General features: G+C 42.0%; 1 protein-coding gene across 4 annotated transcripts in view; it reads right to left on the minus strand.

Moving 5' to 3' along the window:
* The window catches only part of CHTF18 (chromosome transmission fidelity factor 18), a 122,120-nt gene that overhangs the window by 83,761 nt on the left and 11,434 nt on the right, over positions 1–26,925 (minus strand). For all 4 annotated transcript variants that reach the window (XM_073636435.1, XM_073636433.1, XM_073636434.1 and 1 more), the window contains exons 6-8: positions 13,394–13,446; positions 9,975–10,113; positions 3,328–3,540 (exon numbers count right to left, since the gene is read on the minus strand). In XM_073636435.1, the coding sequence (XP_073492536.1) occupies positions 3,328–3,540; positions 9,975–10,113; positions 13,394–13,446 (405 nt within the window). The remainder of the gene's footprint in view (positions 1–3,327; positions 3,541–9,974; positions 10,114–13,393; positions 13,447–26,925) is intronic.

The raw sequence follows: 26,925 nt of genomic DNA on the forward strand, positions 1-26,925 counted from the left end.
TCCATTGATGGGGTCTGCTCATAGTGCACAGATGCTGCTCGTGTTGTCTGAATGTTTCATTCTGGTCCAATAGGACAGGGCTTATTGGACAGTGGAGGAGGAAACCAGACAAGTGAGAGCACAGGCATAGTTACAGCTCTGGCCATTGGCAGAGGAAAGTGCCTTAGTGCATGCTGGGTGACTGTATATATGCCAAGGGCACATGGTCTTCGGCTGGAGAGCAGGGTCCCGAAGGGAGGGGGCGGCTGCCCCTCCTCTGTACAGGCTGACATGCGATCTCAGGTGGTCGACCCGAGGGCCTGAATCCGACTAAAGCTGCAACCCAAATGTCCTGCAGAGCCGACTAGAAGGGAGACACGCCAGGAAGGATCTGTTTCTGCCTGCTGTAAGTACAGATCTGTGTCATGGGGCCTGTTCTGTGAGGGACATCCCTTCAGCTAGTAGAGTCAGTGGACGGGTGTCAGCCAAAGGGGATGCTAGCGAGTGTCCTGAAGATAAAACAGTTTCATCAAGTCTACTGCCAGAGCAAGCAAAGGACTTATTTCTCCCATACAAGTGCAGTATGGTATAGCAGAGAGTCTGCTATCACATTCAACCTGGTGAGGGCGAGCGAGAGTTGTCCTCTTCTGTAAATAGTTGGAAGTATCCCACTATTCCCTTCTAGAGGTCGACCGATATGGGTTTTTCTCTGGCCGATGCCGATGCCGATATTTAGAAATCGCGGTGGCCGATGGCCGATATGTGATGCCGATTTTTTTGGGCCGATATATTTGGCCGATTTTTTTTTTCCTTTCTTTTTTCCCTTCATCTCATAAAATCTAACAGTTAGACCCCTTTCACACTGGGGCGTTTTTCAGGTGCTTTTGGGCTAAAAATAGCACCTGTAAAGTGCCTGTAAAACGGCTCCCCTGCAGTCTCAGTGTGAGATCCCGAGTGCTTTCACACTGAGGCTATGCGCTGGCAGGATGTAAAAAAAAGTCCTGCAAACGGCATCTTTGGAGCGGTGTATACTGCTGCTCCACCACTCCTGCCCATTGAAATAAATGCGCACCGCTACCGAAGCGCCTGCAAAGCGTTTTGGCAGCGGCGCTTCAGGGGCGCATTTAACCCCTTCCTCGGCCGCTAGCTGGGTTATAAGCGCCCCGCTAGCAGCCGAATAGCGCCTCTAAAATGACGGTAAAGCGCCGCTAAAACTAGCAGCGTTTTACCATCAACGCCTGCCCGCTCCAGTGTGAAAGCAGCCTTAAGTAATACAGAATTTTTTTTTCATTTAAACATTAAACAAAACAAACCTCCAATCAGTTCACTTGTATGTATAATTTAGAAAAAAAAACCTAAAAAAAAAAAAAAAAAAAAAAAAAAAAAAAAACCCTATCTTAAATAATAAATACACAAAAACAGGTAATCAAAACTTTTGGACGAAAAAAAATGGGCTAACTTTACTGCTTATTTTTTTTTTTTAATTCATAACTGTATTTTTTTTTTTTAAATTGCGTTTGAAAGACCGCTGCGCAAATACCGTGTGACATAAAATATTGCAACAATCACCATTTTATTCCCTAGGGTCTCTGCTAAAAAAATATATATAATGTTTGGGGGTCCTAAGTGATTTTCTAGCAGAAAATACAGGATTTTTACTTGTAAGCAACAAGTGTCAGAAAAGATTTAGTCTTTAAATGGTTAAACTGAAAACTTCTACACAGGGAGTTCAGTCTATTGATAAAAAGAACCTGAAAGATACAATGTATCTTCTTATCAGACTTGGCAGGCTGCCCAGAGGAGGGGAGAATCCTCTCCACAGATAACTTCAGAAAACTTGCATTAACTTCTATTACAGAAGTCATTTGCAAGTCACGGCTGAAGTTATAATCGGCCTTTTTTATCAGCACAATCGGCCGATGCCGATTAAGTAAAAAACGCCAAATATCGGCCGATATATCGGCCGGCCGATATATCGGTCGACCTCTATTCCCTTCTCCCATCCAAGTTCCAACAATAAATACCAAAAAAAAAACCCGAACCCCTGGATTGATCATTGAATAACGAGCGGATGAAAGTACGGTTGGTTGTGTAAAAACACCTAGTAACTGGCGGCAAAGTCAGGGGAGGCCCAGGGAAGTCGACACACGCAATCTCTACGGGGGCAGTAATACATTTAGTATTTTTGACTTGTCCTGAAAGTGGGGTAAAGGAGGAGGATGTATTCAGATGAAAGAAAAGAATAGAACAGAGGCAGATCATAGAGTAAGGAGTAGAAAAGGGAAACCGAAAAGAAAAAAAACAAACGGTGGTTGGGGCTAAGTAAACAAGGACTCCTTATGATGTCAGTAGCCCATGCCTTCTATGTAAACATTGGACTCTAATATCAGGTCTCGGGGAGCAGTGAAAGTAGAAACATAATAAGTGGATAGCTAAAGGTATGCCAAAAAAACTACTTACAGTGAAAGATCTACTCCCTTCTTTTAATTGTATCTGTAAGATCTTCCATTCTTTTAAAGGATAAGTTCACTTTTAGAATATGTTACCTGTTCAACCTGTTCTTAGGGTGGAACATGTTCCAGCATCCCTAGCCTCTCCCCCCTCCCTGTGACAGCGGGCTGGGGATCTTTGCCCCGCACCCACTATGACTATTTGAAAGCAGCACGGCCATGTCATTCATTCACAGTTTCCGGAGAATGAATGCCTACAAGTACCTCCAGCCATTGTGGCTGACGGCTTGTAGTTTTCAATGAGCTGCTAGGAAGCCGATGAGCGTTCTCGTAGTCCACCAATTTTCCTGCTCTCAGGTAACTGCCTGCCTGTTCGAGCAGACGGCTATCCTGAGAATCTGCAGGAGCTGAACATTGAACCCCTTGATCTGCTGATCACTGCATTGCTCTGCAGGCTCCTTAGAAAAATAAATGAATGCTAATTTTTTACCCTGCAAAAAAAATGTGCATTCGTTTTTTTAAATGTGAACATATCCTTTAATGTTATTGATTCAAGCAAACCACTGAGACAGTGTTGGGGAAGGGGGGATTTTTAAGCTCTTGAAATGTGTTGGAATCTTTGCAATAACTCAATGAGTTATTATCAAGTACCCCCAATGGGCCAGGTTTTGGGAACTTCCCTTAGATAAAATAGCTCTTGTCATTGATTTAAAGCAGCTGTGCAAAGTAAAGTAAAACCTGAAAACATGGCCCGTTAGGGGTACTTAAGGACTGCCGTTGAGAACCACTGCCATACAGGATATCTGCAGAATCTGGCAAGATTCTCAAGAGGAGACCTTACTTTCAAATCAGATGCATAGATTGCTAAAGACATCGCTTCATTACTTTGTTCAGTTACCTTGTATTTAGGCCTATTGTGCTGATCTAGCTCTGCCTCCAGAATCTCCTCTGTGATCTGGGCTTTGGTCTTCCACTTGCCCTGCTGCTCCTTCTGTGTTCTGAAGTTTGGTTTTTGCTCAGTGCTTGGTTTGGCCTTTTTCACAGCTTTCTCCTTTCCAAACACCACCGTATCCCAGAGTTTCAGCCATTTCAACAGGCAACGATTCGTAAACTGAGCCAAGAGGGGAAAAAAATGTAGACAATTATAGAGCACAAAACAACAGTTACTATTTGTGTTACTTATATGTATTAACCACATACAGTTATCCTTTAAAGAGGAAGTAAACTTCCTCTGCAGACTTTTACCTATAGGTAAGCCTATAATGCTTACCTATAGGTAGTGAAAATATCTCCTAAACCTGTACAGTTTAGGAGAGATTTCCAGTGCATACAGCCAATGACATCACTGCTTGCAAGTGCTCTGAAGGAACGGCCCATGGGTGCCAATCCTTCCAAGCTGGTGCCGTGAACGGAGGCTCCCGCGCGCATGTACGGCTCCGGCCAATCACAGCACCAAAGCCCACAAACCCAGAAGAAGCTCCGGGAAAGGTGTTGGCTGTGACAGCTGTGTACGGGGACGGCTGCAACAGCTTTGTTCTAAGGTAAGTATTTCATAATGAGCTAGTATGCGATGCATACTAGCTCATTATGCCTTTGTCTTGCAGGGTCTTTTTTTTTTAAGGGATTTTTTTGTGAAGGTTTACAACCTCTTGCGAGGATGGATAAAATGAATTTCAGAATAGCCGAAATATTTTCTTAAAGAAAAACACTGCATTCAGCTCCCTCCAGCACTGGCCACGAAAGAAGGTCTAGAGCCCTTCCTTTAGTTGTTTACTCAGATTAAATGATGACGCTTCCACACAGAGGGGACATCGCTGGCTTCCTTTGCAGGTAAGTGCAACATAATGGGCTAGTATGCGATGCATATTAGCCCATTATGCTTTTACTTTGCAGGGGGAAATGAGGAAGTAAAACCCATCAGGATTTACTTCTTTAAATGACTTCAGTTCACCAGGGAGGAAATTCCATGGTATTTAAAGTCATAATCCCATTATTGAGCCAAAGCAGCCAGCCAGCCCATTGGTGACGCAATTTCAAGAATAATCAGCAAGTCTAGTTGGTTTTGTTTTACTACCATCAGATTTAAAAAAAATAAAGTAGGAGGAAGAGAATCCCTTGGTTGTGAATGTGAAAAAAGCCAACACCCTTTCTTCTGTACAAATGTCACTACACTTTTATACCTATGCTCAATTGTTTACTAGTGCATTTAGGCAACTCAGACCATAAAAACTACAATATAAAAAACTTTGTGTGCTTGTTTTTTAAATTACAAACTTTAAATGCTATAAATGACTTAGAATTATGAAGCCCCGAGCAAAAAGATAAATACACAGGTGAAATATATACACTTTTTACTTGCCACAGTTGCAATTCTGTAAAATTACACATTTTCTGCACTGCTAGGCAGGCGATGCATTTAGTTCTATGAACTCCGGGATAGGTACAGTGAGGGGAAAGAAGTATTTGATCCCCTGTCGATTTTGTACGTTTGCCCACTGAGATAGAAATCGGTCTATAATATTAATGGTAGGTTTATTTTAACAGCGAAACACAGAACAAAAACATCCAGAAACATGCATTTCAAAAAAGCTATAAAATCGATTTGCATTTTAATGAGTGAAATAAGTATTTGATCCCCTATCAGCAAGATTTCTGGCTCCCTTTTCTTAAAGGGAGTGTTCCTAATCCCAGCTTGTTACCTATATAAGAGACACCTGTCTACAGAAGCAATCAGATTCCAATCTGTCCACCATGGCCAAGACCAAAGAGCTATCCATGGATGTCAGGCACAAGATTGTAGACCTACACAAGTCTGGAATGGGCTACAAGACCATCGCCAAGCAGCTTGGTGAGAGGGTGACAACAGTTGGTAACGCTACGCTGTGAAGGACTGAAATCCTGCAGCGCCCACAAAATCCCCCTATTCAAGAAAGCACATGTACAGGCCCGTCTGAAGTTTGCTAATGAACATCTGAATGATTCAGAGGAGAATTGGGTAAAAGTGTTTTGGTCAGATAAGACCAAAAATCGAGCTCTTTGGCATTACCTCAACTCACGTGCTTGGAGGAGGAGGAATGCTGCCTATGACCCCAAGAACACCATCCCCACCATCAAACATGGAGGTGGAAACATTCTTTGGGGGTGTTTTTCTGCTAAGGGGACAGGGCAACTTCACCGCATCGATGGGCCATGTACCATCAAACCTTGGGCGAGAAGCTCCTTCCCTCAGCCAGGGCATTGAAAATGGGTCGTGGATGGGTATTCCAGCATGACAATGACCCAAAACACATGGCCAAGGCAACAAAAGAGTGGCTCAAGAAGAAGCACATTAAGGTCCTGGAGTGGCCTACTAAGTCTCCAGACCTTAATCCCATAGAAAATATGTGGAGGGAGCTGAAGGTTCAAATTAACAAACGTCAGCCTCAAAACCTTAATGACTTGGAGAGGATCTGCAAAGAGGAGTGGGACAAAATCCCTCCTGAGATGTGTGCAAACCTGGTGGCCAACTGCAAGAAACATCTGACCTCCGATTGCCAACAATGGTTTTGCCACCAAGTACTAAGTCATGTTTTGCGAAGGGGTCAAATACTTATTTCACTCATTAAAACGCAAATCAATTAAAAACATTTTTTTAAATGCGTTTTTCTGGATATTTTTGTTGTTATTCTGTCTCTCACTGTTCAAATAAACCTACCATTAAAATTATAGACGAATCATTTGTCAGTGGGCAAATCTCAAAAATCAGCAGGGGGATCAAATACTTTTTTCCCTCCTCACTGTAAATATTGTCCACGGGTATTCTTAACCACTTTAAGATCCGACCTATTTTTTAAACTTGTTGTTTACAAGTTAAAATCAGTTTGTTTGCAAGAAAATTACTTAGAACCCCAAACATTATATATAATTTTTCTCTAACACCCTAGAGAATAAAATGGCGGTCGTTGCAATACTCTGTCACATCACATTTGCGCAGCAGTCTTACAAGCACACTTAAAAAAAAACTTTTTTGAATTAAAAAATAAAACAGTAAAGTTAGCCCAATTTTTTTTTTATACTGTGAAAGATAATGTTATGTTGAGTAAATTGATACCCAACATGTTACGCTTCAAAATTGTGCCTGCTCGTGGAATGGTGACAAACTTTTATCCTTAAAAATCTCCATATGCAACTTTTAAAAAATTCTACAGGTTGCATATTTTGTGTTACAGAGGTGGTCTAGGGCTATTATTATTGCTTTCGCTCCAACGACCGTTTTCATATGCGGGCGCTGCTCACGTATGCGTTTGCTTCTGCAATGCGTTAAAATTTTTCTCTTTTTTCTTATTTATTTTACTTTTTTTTTTTTTTTTAAAGAACAGTGTAAAAATAATGTGTCCCTTTTATTCCTATTACAAGAAATGTAAACATCCCTAGTAATAGAAAAAAAAAAAAAAACAGCATGACAGGACCTCTTAAATATGAGATCTGTGGTCAAAAAGATTATTACTAGAATGTATATATATATATATATATATATATATATATATAGAATATATATATATAAAAAGACCCTTTAGGACAGGGATATGCAATTAGCGAACCTCCAGCTGTTGCAGAACTACAAGTCCCATGAGGCATAGCAAGACTGACAGCCACAAGCATGACACCCAGAGGCAGAGGCATGGTGGGACTTGCAGTTTTGCAACAGCTGGAGGTCCGCTAATTGCATATCCCTGCTTTAAGAGCTACGGGCGGAAGTAACGTTTTGATGTTGCTTGCGCCCTGCAATGGTATGGAGCCGGGTGGGGGCCATCTTTCCCTCACTTAGCACCACACCACAGAGGGGACAGGATCCAATCGCTTTTGTCACTGCCGGGGGCACCGGAGCGCGGCGGGAGGGCCCCTCTCCAGCCACGGATAAAAGTGATCTTGCGGCGAATCCGTGTGGTGCTAAGTGAGGGGAAGATGGCCCCCACCCGGCTCCATACCATTGCAGAGCGCAAGCAACATCAAAACGTTACTTCCGCCCGTAGCTCTTAAAGCAGGGATATGCAATTAGCGGACCTCCAGCTGTTGCAAAACTGCAAGTCCCACCATGCCGCTGAGACCACTTTTATCTGAAAGCGGACCACCCGCTGAAGAAGTGGATATCTGGGTTATGGCAGCTAGCTGCTGCCATAAAAATGACGATCCACTTCAAAGTGCCGCCGTATAATGACTGCGGGCGGTCCGTAAGTGGTTAAAGTGTTTGTTAACCTGTTTTTATAAGTCTATGCCAGCCCCTCTATTAGAGGTTGGTATAGCACACTAAGTGAGTTGAAAAAAACGAGTGTTCTAAATACCGAATTTGAGCTATCTTCAGGCTGGTCACATGACTCGTGGCCGCTTTCCAGCTCCAATGGATGTCTTCTGCGGGAGGAGCAGTGATCTCCCTTTGATGTCAGCCGGGCAGATCACGTCTCCTCCACAGAAGCTCTGTCTCATAGCTGTAAAGCGGCTGCGAGTCACGTGACCGGCCTGAAGACAGCTCAAATTTGGTATTTAGAACACTCATTTTTTAAAACAATTTACATAGTGTGCTATACCAGCCTCTAATATAGGGGCTGGCAGTGACAATTGTACTTTTTTTTTTATAAAAGAATAGCGGCGTGGGGTGGAGACAGACACAGAGGCAGATAACAGGCAGGAAGGAGGGGGTGAGGGGAGAGAGGAGACAGCAGCGTATGATGCAGGGACGCTCTTTGACCACGGTGGTCAGGGCCGAGCAGCCCCGATTTTCGTGGCCAGCGCAATGGAGGGGATACAGGAAGTGGAGGGTTGAAGAAGGTTTTTTTTTTTTTTTTTTTTTTTTTTTACAGTTTTTACTGCTTTAAGGGACCAGGATCTGTATATTTTTTTTGGGGTTAACAAACACTTTAATTAAATCTTGGTGCGTTTTGTGTATCCTTTCCAGATTTGTGCACTAATCCATCGTAAAACAATTCTTCTGTGAATGAGCTTCCTGTAATAATTACCAGTCATTGCTGTTCTCTGTCCATGTGCAGGGTGATTGGTCTTGTATCCACCCTCCTGTAGTCGGAGGTTCTACAGCAGGGGTCTCAAACTGGCGGCCCTCCAGCTGTTGCAAAACTACAAGTCCCATCATTCCTCTGCTTCTGGGTGTCATGCTTGTAACTATCAGCCTTGCAATGCCTCATGGGACTTGTAGTTTTGCAACAGCTGGAGGGCCGCCAGTTTGAGACCCCTGTTCTACAGGGTCCCCTCCCAAAGCTTTCCCCCAATGGCGATGCCCAGGCTATTTACAGCAATGCAATGATGCACACAGAGGATTTCTCTTATTTAAGGGCTATGGAGGAATATATTTAAATGATCCCCCCCCCCTAAAGTTCAGCTTCAAAGCGGATTTCCATGTTTCCTGGCACTTTAGTTCGTTTGGACCAAGCTGGTCCAAACAAACTATTTCCTTCACTAGCTGCTGCAGTGTCTCTTAAGCACTGTATAAACAGCTTGTAGCTTCAGCTACATAGAGTGCAGTACTGGGTTCCAGCTGTAAGGTAGATTTCCCAACTCACACCCGGAACAATGCAGGGTCAGTCTGATCAGCGCTCAGCCATTTATAGGCAGTGTTGTATTCTGTAAATACAAAGCTTCCCCTGATTGGCTGAGTCAGATTGTGACATCAGCCCACCTCTGCCAAACAAGAGGTAGCTTTGCATTTACAGGATACAAAGCTACATATGAATGGCTGAGCACTTCTCAGACTGACCCTGCATTGTTCCGGGTGTGAAACGGGAAGTCAGCACTGTGTACTGTATGTAGCTAAAACTACATATTTTGTTATTATACTATGTAGTATTCTACAGCACTTACAGACAATGCTGCAGCTAATGGAGGAAATGGTTATTGGCCAAGCTTGCTCTAAACCAGGGATCCTCAAACTACGGCCCTCCAGCTGTTGCAGAACTACACATCCCATGAGGCATTGTAAAACTCTGACATTCACAGACATGACTAGGCATGATGGGAATTGTAGTTCCTGAACACCTGGAAGGCCGCAGTTTGAAGACCCCTGCTCTAAACTATTTAAAGTGACAGGAAAAATGGAAATTAGCTTGAAGCAATACATCTTCCTGGTTTAGCTACTCAGCTTTCTGTGTCAATTCACTGTCTCCTCATTGGACAGTGATCAGCATCATCACCCCGTTCAGGGTGCTGACCAAGGAAGCAATCATGGCAAACCAGGAAGTAGCAGTAGTATCTTAGTGACTTGTAAAGGCATGCCTATCATCAAAAAATTGCTGGCAAAAATGGCAAATACTTGGTAAAACAGTAATCTTTTTTTTTTTTTTTTAAACCATATGTTTATGGTAGCCGTTTGCCTAGAGCCCCCCTTTAAATTTGAGAGGTCACACTTATTACTGGTGACTACTAAAAATAAAATATGTTTACGGTCATAATATACATCATAGTATGTTGTCCAAACAGTCTTAGATTTCGATCTACTTTTTTCAATACAATTTAAAGGAAATAAACTTTATTCTGAATCTGACATGTGAAAAAGCTTACATCATCACTGAGAAGTTCCGTGTAGCACCTCGGGGTATATTTGTCCACCCAGAGGTTATGTTCCGACATCTCATCCTCCTCTTCACCTTCGCAGAGCTCCAAAGCTTCACTTTCCGTCTCATCAAGTTCCTTCATTTGACTTAAGAAACACAACAGGTTACAGCATCAATTGCAAACATACTAATATGACCATCGCTGTCAGCTTCCTTTTAAATAAACCAATAGACTAAAAATACACAAGTGTATCCAAAAAAATAATTTTCATTTTTGGTGCAGTATGACGTGATTCAGTTCCCTCCAGCGCATTTTTTAAACCTATCCAGGAATGTGGCGTGGCCATCTCTTGTCATTTCCAGAACTGTGACCAAGCTATATTCATATTATGAAACGATTTTGAAGAATCTCTCACTGAACTTTGTATCTGCAGGCACAATGGAATTTTTAACCGAAAAAGAAAAAAAAAAAAAACAAAGGCTTTAAGTTTTTATTTTCCTTCCCCCCATCCAATTTTGTCCCAAAGTGCAACAGGAACTTGGAAGACTTCCCTCCTTCTAATCTCCAACATAAATACAGGAGCAGGTGTACAAGAAGTTTAGAAAAAAAAAAAAAAAAAAAAAAAAGTCAAATCTCATATTTAATTGACTTTATTGGATCGCTTGTGGACTTTGAAGAACTACTGCTCCAGAGTGCCTGCAGCTAGAGAAGCTGGGTTTGTTGCAATGGGGAACCAAACTTCTCCAGCCAAGGAAGCTGCCATCTCTGATCTGCAAATGCCATGATGCTGTACATTTGACAAGCTTTCAAATAGCTGGTGTCATAAATCGAAAGGTTTGGTTGAGAGCACAAGCAACAGTGACAGTCATCAATAATGGCATGCCTTTAATGTAATGGTTTTGAGAAACAGGTGAATTACATTGTTGCATAGTTGGCGAGGTTGAAAAAAAAGACAAGTCCAATCTGTGGGTGTGCGCTTTTGTCAGTAATACATTGTATATCCCTGTATATTAAGGTCGTTTAGGTGCCTAATAGTTTTTTGAAATTATCTATGCTTCCCACTGAAACCACTGCTTGTGTTTTGTCTTTTTAAATTTCCCTTTCACGTAAAAGTTTTCTCCCTATTTTGGGGTCACCAGTATGGTATTTGTACATTGAAATCATACCCCCTCTCAAGCGTCTCATCTCCAGGGAGAATAAGTTCAGTGCTCGTAACCTTTCCTCATAACTAATGTCTTCCAGTCCCTTTATTAGCTTTTGTTGCCCTTCTCTGGAATCTCTCCAATTCTAGCACATCCTTCCTGAGGATTGGTGCCCAGAACTGGACGGCATACTCCAGGTGTGGCCGGACCAGAGTCTTGTATAGTGGGAGAATTATCACTTTATCCCTGGAGTTAATCCATTTTTAATGCATGCCAATATTCTGTTGGCTTTGCTTGCAGCAGCTTGGCATTGCATGCCATTGCAGAGCTTGTCATCTACTAAGACCCTCATTCATATTTTTGCCACCCAAATGCATTATTTTAAATTTTTCTACATTAAGCCTCATTTGCCATGTAGTTGCCTACCCCATTAATTTGTTCAGATCTTCTTAAAAGGTTTCCACATCCTGTGGAGAAGTTATTGCCCTGCTTAGCTTAGTATTGTCCGCAAATACAGAGATTGAACTGTTTATCCCATCCTCCAGGTCGTTTATGAATACAATTAAATAGGATTGGTCCCAGGACAAAACCCTGGGGGACCCCACTTTCCACACCAGACCATTCCGAGTATTCCCCATTTATCAACACCCTCTGAGCTCGCCCTTGTAGCCAAGTTTTCAATCCATGTACTTACCCTATGGTCCATGCCAACGGACCTTAGTTTGTACAGTAAACGTTTATGGGGAACTATTTGTGTGATTTATACTGAAACTAATTGACCTGTGATCGCCGTTTCCTAAATTGCCCCGTATTTCCACATCTGTGATCAGGTCTGTATTGTTGGTAACCAGTAGGTCTAGTAACGGTTTGTTTCTTGTTGGTGCATTTACCATCTGACCCATTAAATTGTCCTGCAAGACATTTAAGGAGTGGCGAGCTTTAGACAAATGCGTGGTTCCTTCCACCCAGTCTATGTCTGGATAAATAAAATCCCCTATTATAATGGCACTTCCCATCCTTGCCGCCATTCCAAACTGTGATAAGAGGTTCGCCTCCCCCTCCTCCCTCTGGTTATGGGTCCTATAGCATACTCCCAGTATTACTTTCCCCTTAGTTTCCTCCCTTTGTAGCTCCACCGATAAGGATTCCACCTCCTCCCTTGCTCCATTAGTTGTCGTCCCTCACATTCACTTGTGCATCATTTTTGATATACAGGCATACCCCTCCACCTTTTTACCCTCCCTATCTCTGCGATATAGGAAATACCCTTGAATGGTTGCCAGCCAATGATGAGAGCTGTTGAACCAAGTCTCTGAAATTCCCACAAAATCGAAATCCTCCTTGTACAACAGTAGCTCTAGTTCTCCCATCTTGTCCGCCAGACTCCTGGCATTTAACATGCCATGTAGTTTAGTCCGGACGCATGCTGCTATCTCCTTATTGGGTGTTCTGAGATTGCAAAAAGGACTACTGTACTTACCTCAGGTTTAGGTGCTTTAGTCAATCGACCACTAATGCCCCCAATACTACCCTCTGGAATTTGTTCCGCGCTGGCTAGATCACTTCAGACTGGCCCCTTTTGCAGGTATAGTGATGTGAAACATTAAAAATAAGCGACTATACTGTTTAAAATCCAGTAATGTACTCGAGTGACAGGGGCTCTTCAGAGGCCTCTAGGGAGGGCCATACTACTAATGGATCTCATGGGGCCCAGGATATCCACTCCTTATGACTGTGAACACTCGTGATGGACAATAGCTGACTAAAAGAATGTCATTTTTTCCTACACCACTGTATTAATATACACCAAATAAAAGCTAACTGTTCAAGAAAAAAATAAATAAAATAAAACCCAGTAACACACTATCTCACCCTGCTCTGCACATACTCAGTTCTCCATTTTTAGGCACTGACAAGTTTGTAGAACTTTGACAGCCTTAAAGCAGAATTAAACCCTCCTATACTATATAGCCAAGGAAGCTGCTCCTGTTTGATCTGCAACTGCCATGGTGCTGCGCATTTGATCAGTTATGACCCCAGCTATTTGATGGTTTGACAGTTTGACACACACACACACACACACACACACACAAGCAAATGTGACAGTTTGCATTTCCAACATTCCAGGAATGTAACTTTTATGAAACCGGTAAATCAATGGGTTTAGTTCTGCTTTATGATTTACTGCTGGGGCTCTGGGCTTTAGCAAAATTTGCACCCAAATAACTGAATGCCCACAGCTCCACTTTTAACTTTGACAGAAGCTGTCAGTTATTCACTCACCTGTTTAACAACTCTGTGAGCCGCTGAGACTCTTCCAACACCTGCCGTCGACGCTAGAAGACAGAATTTTTGTATATATTAAATGGGAATCATGGATGAAGTGCACAACTAAAGGGAGAGAAACAAGTACAGTTTACCAGCACTAAACTTCAAGCAATATAGGAACAGGTGTGATGCCTACAGAAGGGGGTATAGTTAATGCCCTAGGTTCTTCTAAAAACAGTTATAGGGGTTGATTTACTAAAGGCAAATCCACTCTGCACTGCAAGTGCACTTGGAAGTGCAGTCATTGTAGATCTGAGGGTAAGATTTGAAATGAGGGGAAACTCTGCTGATTTTATCATCCAATCATTTGCAAGCAAAAATGCTGTTTAATTATCCTTGCATGTCCCCCTCAGGTCTACAGCGACTGCACTTCCGAGTGCACTTGCAGTGCACAGTGGATTTGCCTTTAGTAAATAAACCCCATAGTGTATTATAAAAAGTGTCAAGCTCAGGTTCTACCTTTTACAGAGTGACGTCCTGTTTGCTTGGTTCGTACAGCAGTGCAGAAAGGGTTGGCTGTAGGAGTGAGTGGTGAAAGGTTCAACTGTAATTCATCATAAAAAAAATGTAAGTGCAATTCTAGCCAAAACCATTTACGTTTTTGAATAGAGCAGGGAAGGGTTAGAGCTCCTTGTGTTGTGGTCTGTGTCTCAATTGGGGAAATTACAGTCTCAGGATAGAAGTGATGAAAAATCTTTCCCACATGCACAAGAAGAAAAAAAAAAAAAAAAAAAGGGAGGAGGAGAAGAAGGTCAGAACTTCTGGCAGGTTATTTCTGAATGTACCCTCATGTCCTGGTGACATCTGTAATCCCCCCTCCTTTTCTAACACAGGTGGCACAGAAATTGAGGGAAAATGCCCCTAAATGGAATTAGAGAGAAACGGAGATATGACAGAAATGTGGTTGTCCCTTCTCTATCCAAAACAAAAAAAAAAATGAAAACAGGAGTAAGGGCCAATTCACACTATGCGCGGTGACAGATGTTTGACCGCATGAAAAAACGTCTGTCACCACAGGTACACACAAGAAATGGTTTCCTGTGTGTCCCATTCGCACTGCAAAGCAGCCTAGCGCAGCACTGTAGCGTGCTGCAATAAAATGCAGACATGCTGTATTTCATCACAGCGCACTGGCACGAATCGCACTGCACTGTCGGACATTGCAGTGAATGAAGTGTACGTTTTGTACAATTCAAAAAAAAGCTCATACAAAATTAAAAAAAAGGAAGAAGCCGTGTGATGCAATTAATCACTCATGCGCTCAGAGATTTAGGGTGATAAACAGTGTGAATCGCCCTTAGGCTTTCTTCCAGAAACATAACTAAATTCCCCCCCAAAACATTATAATCATTTTTTGTTGAAATAGGGAGTGGATCACAACTTTATTTTTGAAGTGCAAACATTCTCCCTCTCCCTATAGGAGTCTGCATTAATAATCACCATGATCGACTTGACCAGGTGTGCCAACAACTCGGTGACCACAGGGATGCGGTGTATCAGCACAACATCCTCACCCCGCTGAAGAAGTATCCAGGAAGGCTGATAATGCGGCTAATTGCAAGATAGTGATTTAGCATTTTCAGCTTGCAACAGGGTGTTCTGTGACCAGTAGGACCTTTGGCAAAGAATGATTGTAAAACAATCTCTGAAAATGAGTAGATTTGGCGAACTATATACAGTACAGCATGATGGATAGTACACAAGCAATTTTAACAGTGGAGACTGAATATAATAATAATAATAATAATAATAATAATAATAATAATAAGTAGGATTAACCACTTGAGCCCTGGACCATTATGCTGCCTAAGGACCAGAGGTCTTTTTCCAATTTGGAACTGCGTCGCTTTAACTGCTAATTGCGCGGTCATGCAATGCTGTACCCAAACGAAATTTGCGTCCTTTTCTTCCCACAAATAGAGCTTTCTTTTGATGGTATTTGATCACCTCTGCAGTTTTTATTTTTTGCGCTATAAACGGAAAAAGACCGAAAATTTTGAAAAAAAATGATATTTTCTACTTTTTGTTATAAAAAAAATCCAATAAACTAAATTTTAGTCATACATTTAGGCCAAAATGTATTCGGCCACATGTCTTTGGTAAAAAAAAATGTCAATAAGCATATATTTATTGGTTTGCGCAAAAGTTATAGCGTCTACAAACTAGGGTACATTTTCTGTAATTTACACAGCTTTTAATTTATGACTGCCTATGTCATTTCTTGAGGTGCTAAAATGGCAGGGCAGTACAAAACCCCCCCAAATGACCCCATTTTGGAAAGTAGACACCCCAAGGAAATTGCTGAGAGGCGTGTTGAACCCATTGAATATTTATTTTTTTTTGTCCCAAGTGATTGAATAATGACAAAAAAAAAAAATATATATTTACAAAAAGTTGTCACTAAATGATATATTGCTCACACAGGCCATGGGCATATGTGGAATTGCACCCCAAAATACATTCAGCTGCTTCTCCTGAGTACGGGGATACCACATGTGTGGGACTTTTTGGGAGCCTAGCCGCGTACGGGGCCCCGAAAACCAAGCACCGCCTTCAGGATTTCTAAGGGTGAAAATTTTTGATTTCACTCTTCACTGCCTATCACAGTTTCGGAGGCCATGGAATGCCCAGGTGGCACAAAACCCCCCCAAATGGCCCCATTTTGGAAAGTAGACACCCCAAGCTATTTGCTGAGAGGCATGGTGAGTATTTTGCAGCTCTCATTTGTTTTTGAAAATGAAGAAAGACAAGAAAAAACTTTTTTTTTCTTTTTTCAAATTTCAAAACTTTGTGACAAAAAGTGAGGTCTGCAAAATACTCACTATACCTCTCAGCAAATAGCTTTGGGTGTCTACTTTCCAAAATGGGGTCATTTGGGGGGGTTTTGTGCCACCTGGGCATTCCATGGCCTCCGAAACTGTGATAGGCAGTGAAGAGTGAAATCAAAAATTCACGCCCTTAGAAAGCCTGAAGGCGGTGCTTGGTTTTCGGGGTCCCGTACGTGGCTAGGCTCCTAAAAAGTCTCACACATGTGGTATCCCCGTACTCAGGAGAAGCAGCAGAATGTATTTTGGGGTGTAATTTCACATATTCCCATGGCATGTTTGAGCAATATATCATTTAGTGACAACTTTGTGCAAAAAAAAAAAAAAAAATTTGTCTCTTTCCCGCAACTTGTGTCGCAATATAAAATATTCCATGGACTCGACATGCCTCTCAGCAAATAGCTTGGGGTGTCTACTTTCCAAAATGGGGTCATTTGGGGGGGTTTTGAACTGTCCTGGCATTTTATGCACAACATTTAGAAGCTTATGTCACACATCACCAACTCTTCTAACCACTTGAAGACAAAGCCCTTTCTGACACTCATTGTTTACATGAAAAAGTTATTTTTTTTTTTGCAAAAAAAATTACTTTGAACCCCCAAACATTATATATTTTTTTTAAAGCAAATGCCCTACAGATTAAAATGGTGGGTGTTTCATTTTTTTTTTTTCACACAGTATTTGCGCAGCGATTTTTCAAACGCATTTTTTGGGGAAAAAACACACTTTTTTAAATTTTAATGCACTAAAACACACTATATTGCCCAAATGTTTGATGAAATAAAAAAGATGATCTTAGGCCGAGTACATGGATACCAAACATGACATGCTTTAAAATTGCGCACAAACGTGCAGTGGCAACAAAATAAATACATTTTTAAAAGCCTTTAAAAGCCTTTACAGGTTACCACTTTAGATTTACAGAGGAGGTCTACTGCAAAAATTACTGCCCTCGATCTGACCTTCACGGCGATACCTCACATGCATGGTGCAATTGCTGTTTACGTTTGACGACAGACCGCCGCTTGCGTTCGCCTTAGCGCGAGAGCAGGGGGCGACAGGGGTGCTTTTTTTTTTTTTTTCTTTATTATTTTTTTTGCTTTTTTATCTTATTTTTAAACTGTTCCTTTCATTTTTTTTTTTTTTTAATCATTTTTATTGTTATCTCAGGGAATGTAAATATCCCCTATGATAGCAATAGGTAGTGACAGGTACTCTTTTTTGAAAAAATTGGGGTCTATTAGACCCTAGATCTCTCCTCTGCCCTCAAAGCATCTGATGACACCAAGATCGGTGTGATAAAATGCTTCCCCAATTTCCCAATGGCGCTATTTACATCCGGCGAAATCTAAGTCATAAAATGCTCGTAGCTTCCGGTTTCTTAGGCCATAGAGATGTTTGGAGCCACTCTGGTCTCTGATCAGCTCTATGGTCAGCTGGCTGAATCACCGGCTGCATTCTCAGGTTCCCTGTTGAGACAGGAGAGCCAGAGAAAAACACGGAAGACGGTGGGGGGGGGGGGGGCTTTCCCTCCCACGGCTTGTAAAAGCAGTCTAGAGGCTAATTAGCCACTAGGATTGCTTTTACATGAAAGCCGACCGCTGGCTGAAAAGAATGATACCAAGATGATACCTAAACCTGCAGGCATCATTCTGGTATAAACATTCAAAGTCGTGAATGCTGTACCTGAAGACAAAAAAATGGTTAACAATAAAGCACAGTAAACGGTAAAGTATAAAAAATTGCATACCTGAAAAGCAAACATGATAAAACATAATAACAATAAAACATTGCAGAATAGAATACAGTAAAAAAGAGCAGAACAAGAGAGAGAGAATAGAGAGAGAGAGAGAACAATAAAACGACAACTATTTTTTTTATTTTATATATATTTTTTTTTTACACTTTTTTTGTAACTAACTTTTATAACTGTAACCGGTTCCAGGTTCGGGTCTCTCAAAATGCGATGGCATCTTGGGAGACCCTGTGAAAGTGCGCCTAGTCTGTGCAATGCTGTACCCTACGCTAATACTCAACTAGTGTATGGTAGCGTTCAAAACATTCACCAATGCAAAGACCAGGATTGTCAGGACAGGAGGGACAATAATAGAGGGTGTCACGCCTATATTCGCGCTTGCTGCAGACACAACATCTTTTTTGGGGGGGTTCATTGGGTAGGGGTACTCGGGAGGACATAAAGAAAATGCCTCTCATGCAGCCGACTGCATTTGGTTGGGGATGTGAATGGGGGAAGTACGGGCACTGCAGAAGCGGTGGGTTCCCAATTAGGATTGGCGAATGCAGCAGGAAGGGCACTATGGGCACGACGGGCCTGTGTTTGTCTTTTTGGTGGCAGCGGGACACTACTTGTGCTTGCCACCTCACCAGCTTGAACTGCACTTATGGGACTCGCCACGTCACCAAGTGTTACTGCAGTGCTGGTTTGACTACGACCGGGGTGTACTAGGCCGCTGGCGCTTGCCAGTTCAATAAAAAGCTACCAAAAAAACTGTTAGCGATCGCAGGGATCAGGCCTGACTCTGCGAATGCTGCAGTTATGCGTTAAGTGTTTTGTAAGTGACAGTGATCGATCGATACTGCACTTGGGTGGGCTGGGCTGGGCGGAGGGGGAAAATGCAGGTGCTAGCAGGTATCTGGGCTGATCCCGCTAACACTGCGTTTTTGGGAACCCTAAACTGCTGGGGACGCTAGTATAGATCTGATCGGATCAGATATTGATCCGATCAGATACTATACCACTAAGGGAGCTGTACGGTGCGTGCGTGGGTGTTAGCGCTACTGGCGCTAACCTGACGCTGCCTGGGGCTGGTGCTTGCCAGTTCACCAAAAAAACTGTTAGCGATCGCAGGGATCAGGCCTGACTCTGCGAACGCTGCAGTTATGCGTTTAGTGTTTTGTAAGTGACAGTGATCGATCGATACTGCACTTGGGTGGGCTGGGCCGGGCGGAGGGGCAAAACGCAGGTGCTAGCAGGTATCTGGGCTGATCCCGCTAACACTGTGTTTTTGGGAACCCTAAACTGCTGGGGACGCTAGTATAGATCTGATCGGATCAGATATTGATCCGATCAGATACTATACCACTAAGGGAGGCGTATGCTGCGTGCGTGGGTGTTAGCGGTACTGGCGCTAATCTGACGCTGCCTGGGGCGACGCATATCACCGCCGGGCGATCAGGGGGCTAAACCTTTATTCGGTAATAAATGGCGGGTGCCCTGACACTATAAAAAATAAACAAACTAACCAGCCTCACCCGTAACAGTTATACGGTGATCAGTGGTGAAAGGGTTAACTAGGGGGCAATCAAGGGGTTAAAACATTTATTCGGTAGTATATGGGGGTCCCTGTCGCTATAAAACGCTGACGGCAAACCTAAATATTTAGGTCCCTAACTAGCGTCACCAGCGACACTAATACAGCGATCAGAAAAATGATCGCTTAGCGACACTGGTGACGGGGGGTGATCAAGGGGTTAAAACTTTATTAGGGGGGGTTAGGGGGGTATCCTAGACCTACAGGGGGGTAATACTAACTGTCCCAACACTGTAACTGTCACAAACTGACACCATGCAGTAATCAGAAAAAGAAAAAAAAAAAAAAAAACACTGCTGGTGTCAGTTTGTGACGGGGGGGGGGGGGGTAGGGGGGGTGATTGGGGGGCGATCGGGGGGGGGGGGGGAAATCGGGGTGTTTTGTGTGCCTGGCATGTTCTACTGTGTGTGTGTGTGTTGTGCACTCACATTACAGTCTTCTCTCCTCGGGCAAGAACGGAAATTACAGAGCCGAGGAGAGATGACATCATTTCCTTTGCTGCTGTTTAGCATACAGCAGCAAAGGAATGTTCTCATTGGCCGGCGGCGATCGCGAGGGGGGGGCCACGAACGGATGGCCTCCCCCTCATCTCTGATCGCCGCTGGACAAAAGACGACCGCCTCGGGCACCGGGGGGGGTCCGATCGGACCCCCCACCCGCGGAAGGCAAATCACGTATATGTACGTGATTTTGCCTGTCCGTGCCACCTTGCCGACGTAAATCGGCGTGAGGCGGTCGTCAAGTGGTTAAGTGGCTTACATGGTGATGGAGAAATGTCATTTTTTTGTTCCATAAATTTTATTGTGCATCAGAACAGCATACATCATATAAAGTAGCAACATTAGAACAGATTTGGTTTCAAAACCATATAGTATTACACAACTGTAGTGAGATGCGCTTAATGTAATCAAAAATGCAATTTAGTAATATAGGGTACATATTGTACACATAAACATCTTATCTTAAAAGAACTATATAACATTCATATTTTTATAGTTCTGTTAATCTGTATTTGACCAATTTCTTTTAGGCTGATATTAAAATTTAGGGGGGGAATAATATAGGGAGATAAAAAAAAAAAAAAAGGGGGGGGGGAGCATATGTATTCTATTATTTTCTTCTCTCTCCTTTCCATTGTCTTTTCCCTTCTCTTATGTTATATTGCTGCTTCATAGGCATTAGTAGATTAGAATTGTATTCAGTCATACCAGGCTGAAGTGAGATATTTTCTTGTGATATGCTGATAAGTTCCTTTATTTTCTCAATGTGATTGATTCTACGAAACCATTCTTTTTTTGAAGTAGTATTTTTTGACCACCAATGGTATGGTATACAATGTCTCGCTGCATTTATCATAAACATAGGGTAAAGATTTGAAGTATCGTTTCTTAGATATTTTAGTATGGTGCAAGAGGTATTGGGCCGGAGTATAGTTTACATTTTCTGACGTGACTGAACTAATTGTGTCGTGGACCATTTCCCAGAATGTCTGGATCATGGGACACGACAACCATATATGAACCATGGAGCCCTCTTCATTTACACATTTCCAACATCTATTAGAGACTTGGGGATAGAATTTGTTTAGCAGGGTGGGTGTTCTGTACCAATGTGTAACGATTTTATATCCACATTCTTGAGTTGCTACATTACCACATGCTGACCAGCGCACGATGATATACGTCGGCACAATGGTACGGCTAGGCAAAAGGTACGTCCCCTTTAAATCGCAGCATTGTGGGGGCGCGCGCCCACCGCTGCGTACTCCGTGACCGCGGGTCCCATGGACTCGATGTCCGCCGTGGGCCTACGATCGCGTCACGGTGCGGCAGAACGGGGAGATGCCTTTGTAAACAAGGCATTTGCTTGTTCTGCCTAGCAACATGACAGATCTACTGCTCCCTGTCATGTTCTAGTGAGGCAATCCCCCCCCCCACAGTATATTTTGTATCATGTTATATGATTTATAATTCTTGAATGCTTTATTTATGTCATGTATTTTTTTTCAATAAACATTGTTATTTTTTTCATATGTCACTATTGTTTCTTAATCCTTTAAAGTCCGATCCAGGGATACCTAGTTAGTATCCCTTTTCTTTTTTGTTCCCCCCCACAGTTAGAATCACTCCCTAGGACACACTTAACCTTGATCGCCCCCCCTAGTGTTTAACTCCTTCCCTGCCAGTGTCATTTACACAGTAATCAGTGCATTTTTATAGCACTGATCGCTGTATAAATGACAATGGTCCCAAAATAGTGTCAAAAGTGTCCAATGTGTCCGCCAAAATGTCACACGATAAAAATCGCAGATCGCCATTACTAATAATAATAATAATAATAATTAAAAAAAAAAAAAAAAAAAAATAATGCCAGAAATCTATCCCCTATTTTGTAGATGCTATAACTTTTGAGCAAACCAATCAATATACGGTTATTAGGATGATTTTTTTTACCAAAAATATGTATTAGAATACATACCGGCCTAAACTGAGGGAAAAAAATAAAAAAAATAAAAAATAATAATAATAATAATATAAATATATATAATTTTCTTTTTTTTTTGGGGGGGGGGGGATATTTATTTTTTCTTCAAAATTGTTGCTCTTTTTTTGTTTATAGCCCAAAAAATAAAAACCGCAGAGGTGATCAAATACCACCAAAAGAAAGCTCTATTTGTGGGGAATAAAAAAAGGACATCAATTTTGTTTGGGTGCAACGTCGCACGACCGCGCAATTGTCAGTTAAAGCGACGCAGTGCCGTATCGCAAAAAGTGCTCTAGTCAGGAAGGGGGTAAAATCTTCCGGGGCTGAAGTGGTTAAGAGACCCTTTGTGGGCATACATGAAAATTGTTTCCCATTCTGTTATTGTCATTTGGGTATTGAGGTCTCGTTCCCATGCTAGACATGACGTACTGGTGAAGTCATTTAATTCCCCAAAGAGATATCCATCTCATAAAAAATATATTATATATATATATTTATATACACAGCATTTGCGTCTATAGACACGAATGCCGGACTCGGCCCTGTCCCCCACGTCATTGGATTTGATTGACAGCAGTGGGAGCCAATGGCCACACTGCTATCAATCTATCCAATCAAGATCCGGGACCCCGTGGAGAGAGGGACAGTGCGTCACTGTCGAGTGAATTCCAGGGCTCTGGTAACTGCCAAAAGTTTTTCCACCTTAATGCATAGAGTGCATTAAGGTGAAAAAACACAAGGGTTTACAACCCCTTTAAAGTCCCCTCCGAGAAGAAGGATGCCTGTGGAGAATGAAGTTAGTAAGTCTCCTATTTGACGGAAGAAGGAGACTTCTTTTTTTTTTTTTTTTTTTTTTTAACAGTAAATTTTTATTTTTGAATGAGACTTCTTTAGTGTTGGGTGCATAGATATTAGCAATCAAGATGGGGTGGGGGCCAATCTTTCTTTCAAGGAATATATATCTTCCCAATGGATCATGCATGAAATCTATCAGCTGGAAAGGTGTTTGTTTGGAAATTAGTACGGTTACACCTTTGGTTTTGAGTCTGGATTTGTGGCGTGATATTTAGATGGAAATCTATTGTCTGATTTTTGGAATTTTGTCAGATTTGAAATGTGTTTCCTGGATGCATACAATATTTGCCTTTATATTACTAAATTCTTTGAGAATTTTTTTTTTTCCAAGGATGTTCAATCTCTTTGCATTGATGGAAACTAGTTTCATAAATAATGAAGAAATTTGGGATTTTTGATTGGACATGGTGCTTGTGCATAGTATTGGAATATCGAGGCTTAAATAGAATAAGTGGAGAGTTGTGGTTGGTTAAAAAAAAAAAAAAAAACACAACTTATAGAAGTACCGGAGGTAATCTTTCCAGCAGAAAAGGTCAGACGTAATCATTCCGTCGGATATTCCGATCATGTGTGGGCTTAATCGGACCCTTTCTTTCGAAAATTCTGACGGACCTAGAAATAGAACATGTTTCAAATCTTTCCGACGGACTCAATTCCTATCGAGAAAACCGTTCGTCTGTATGCTAGTCCGACGTACCAAAAATGGCGCAAGGGCAGCTACTGACTATTGAACCTCCTTTTTCTAGTCCCGTCATACGTCATCGTGTTCTAAACAATCGGACCTAGGTGTGATCGTGTATAGGCAAGTCCGTTTCGGCGGAACTCCATCGGAAAGACCGTCAGAGTCTACTCTGATGGAAAGTCCGCTCGTGTGTACGCGGCATTAGAGTGTTTAATGTTCTCTCTAGTAGGGAGGTCAGGAGAAAAAGCAATGAAAATTGGCTAGAGATGAACGATCCGGAATGTTCAGAGGGGATATAAAAGGATCTCCCTCTGTTGGGGAACGTGTTCTAGAAGCTCAACTGTAATAATGATTCCTGCCACCGGAGGGCAGTATATTACTGATAAAATAAACGATTGTAGGGATATGAATGGAGATTATATATATAGATATCGATATCTATTATATCTATTATATATATATATATATATATATATATATATGTGGGAGAGGGGTTACCCCAGATTGAGGGTTCAGATTAGGTCAATGCAATATATATGGGATATTATTAATTTGCAGGCATGGATTATGCGGTCTTTTTATAGATCATACTTATCCAAGGTAGATTCTCAGAGTCCCTTTTAGAGTAATTACCGGTAGATATAAACTTAGAATAATCTTAGTAACTTCTATCTATTTGGTTAAACTTTTTTGTCCTTTATGAAAAATGTAATCAACCCATTAGTGCAGGTAATCATGTTAAATTTTGTTTGTATAAACCATTTAGAATGAAACCAGCCAAGAACGAACATATTTATATGCGATCCATTCTGGTGGTCATGAGGGGTTTGATTCCCTGGATAAAAAAAAAAATTGTGTTAGCCTGGCCCTTATTGGTATTGTAGTGTTTCACATATGGAGGTGCAAATATCTCCACATGCGAAATGAATTGGGGATGAAATAGATCATATCAGCAAAGTGAACATTTTACGGATTAGTCGACCACCAGGCTGTCATCGTTACTGTAAGGTTTTCTATTATGCAGAGTGTTATAGAACATATATATAGATAAAATCACTATTATAATTAGGCCACACATACACCTTTATATGTCTGGCCTAGGTATAAACAAAGAAGAGCCGTTCAGTGTTGTAAATGTATACATATCTTGTGACTAGTATATAGTTACATCAGTAATTCTGGGTATGGTATTATGTGAGATTTACGATTTTGGAACTTATGAGGAAAAAAAAAAAAAAAAAAAAAAAAGGACTCCTCGTATGTTGAGATTTGTAGGTCATACATATAGTACGCACGATTATCCTATGATCAAATACTACAAGCGCATAAAACTTATAGACGTCCATACTTCCCATCCCTCTTCAGGGCAGTTCATCTGATATGCTCTTTTGGTATGAAAAGCGAGATGAAAACAAAAACACATAAAACAGTTAATATAAAATAGAGGCTGTCAGCTGCGGGTGGTATTGGTGAAATCAGTGTATATTTGAGAGTAGACAGTTCCATCGGAGACAGCTGTTAAGGTGTCAGTGTTTCAGTTATTGGATTAAAGGTGGTATATAAAGTAAGCTGTAGCTTTTGTCTTTTAAGTTATTCAAGTGTCCATCCGGTCAGCGTGTTCCATACGATCCCTGCGGCGTGGAGGGGACAATCCAGGACTTCCCTGGCCTTCTCCTCTCCTATTTATCTGGGCTGGTGGTGATCTACGACGATGATGATCCCTGTGTCTTTGGGCTCTTGGTGTACTGTTTTTAGTAACTTTGACCCACGTGTCTTTGAGCGAAAAAGAATTATGCCATTTGGGAACCTCTACAATAGGAATGTTTAGTGACTCGCAGAATGCTTGGAGGTCATCTGGCGTGTGTAATAGGGCAGTATGGCCCCTCCATGTGGCAAAATGGAAATTTCCATCTGTATGGAATGCCTCTGGTACACAGTACATCTAGTAGCGGGCGCAATGCTCTGCGTTGCTGCAATGTTATATTTGAGAGGTCTTGGTATAGTTTGATTTTGTTACTGTTGAAAATCACACTGTTTTTCTCCCTGGCCTTTTTTCAGGATAGCTTCTTTTAGAGGAAAGTTGACAAAACAACATACGATATCACTGGGGGGGATCATTGTCACATCCTCTTTGTCTGAGGGCTCTGAATTCTCTCATATTCTATGGGAGAGTCTGGTGGCCTGTCTAGTAGGTCATTAAAGATGGCTGAGGCCGTTTGTTCCAGAGGATTCTGATTGCTAGGCTCTGGGACTTCTCTAATATGAATATTGTGGCGACGGCCACGATTGAGATCCTCTAGGTGCCTGTGTAATTCTATTATATGTGACAGGTGCATGTCTGAGGATTTTTGTACTTGCCTGATCTCATCCGCATGGAGTGCTGAGGCCTGTTCCAGTGACCCCATCCTGGTTGCAATAGACTGTATGTTCGTTTTGAGATCTGTGATCGCCGCAGCTAGTGTGGAATCAATGTCCATAGCGACCATTTGTAGGTCAGAAAGGCTGAGGTTTTGTGCAGGCTGCATCGTGCTGTGTGCTGCTTCACTCTGGGGACTGGAGCTTCCGGGCGGCGTGCGTTGCTGCTCTGAGCTCAGCGCTGCGTGGCCTTCTCCTGCTGAGACTCTAAACATCGCAGGGATGTTTCCTGGCAGCTGTGAACCCCGTTCTTTCGAGCTGCGGGTGGCTGAGGAGCTTCGGTCACCTTTTCCCATGTCTGGTGTTCTCTTTGTTATCCCTGCGGCTCGTTTTTACTGCTCCGGTGTGCATGAGAACACGAGTCAGGCGTCCAATCTTAGAGCGGCTCTAGACTACCCCCCAATTGTCATCTCTCTTTGTTATGGCTCACTAATACATAAGAATGTAGATGAGGGATGGTTTTCACCTAACTGACCAAATACTATAGGAATGTCCTTACTACGAACTGACCAAGCCCCTTCAGTGTGTCATCCTCCTTAAAAAGGTAGTACTACTTTCCAGGGGTTACGATCGGTCATTCCCACCAATCATTCCTGTATATACCACAACCAAATCTGGAATACGTTGGTCTCTCACCAGTTCCTCTACACGCTTTGCGTGTGGTTTGACCATGTTCCAAGCTGTTGGAAATGGGCTGGACTCCTTGGCAAAAGGCATCTATAGCAAAAGTTTCTTCTTACATTTTTTAAATATTATTACATTTGTTATCTGTCATTTTATACATGTTATATACAGTTTGATGTTACCTGCAAGTATTTGCTTTATCTTTCTTTGCATATCTTGAAAATAAACCCAAAATACATACAACTATCACATAACCATGATAAAACACAA

This window comes from Aquarana catesbeiana, linkage group LG06 (assembly GCF_042186555.1).
Source record: "Aquarana catesbeiana isolate 2022-GZ linkage group LG06, ASM4218655v1, whole genome shotgun sequence".
NCBI lineage: Eukaryota > Metazoa > Chordata > Amphibia > Anura > Ranidae > Aquarana > Aquarana catesbeiana.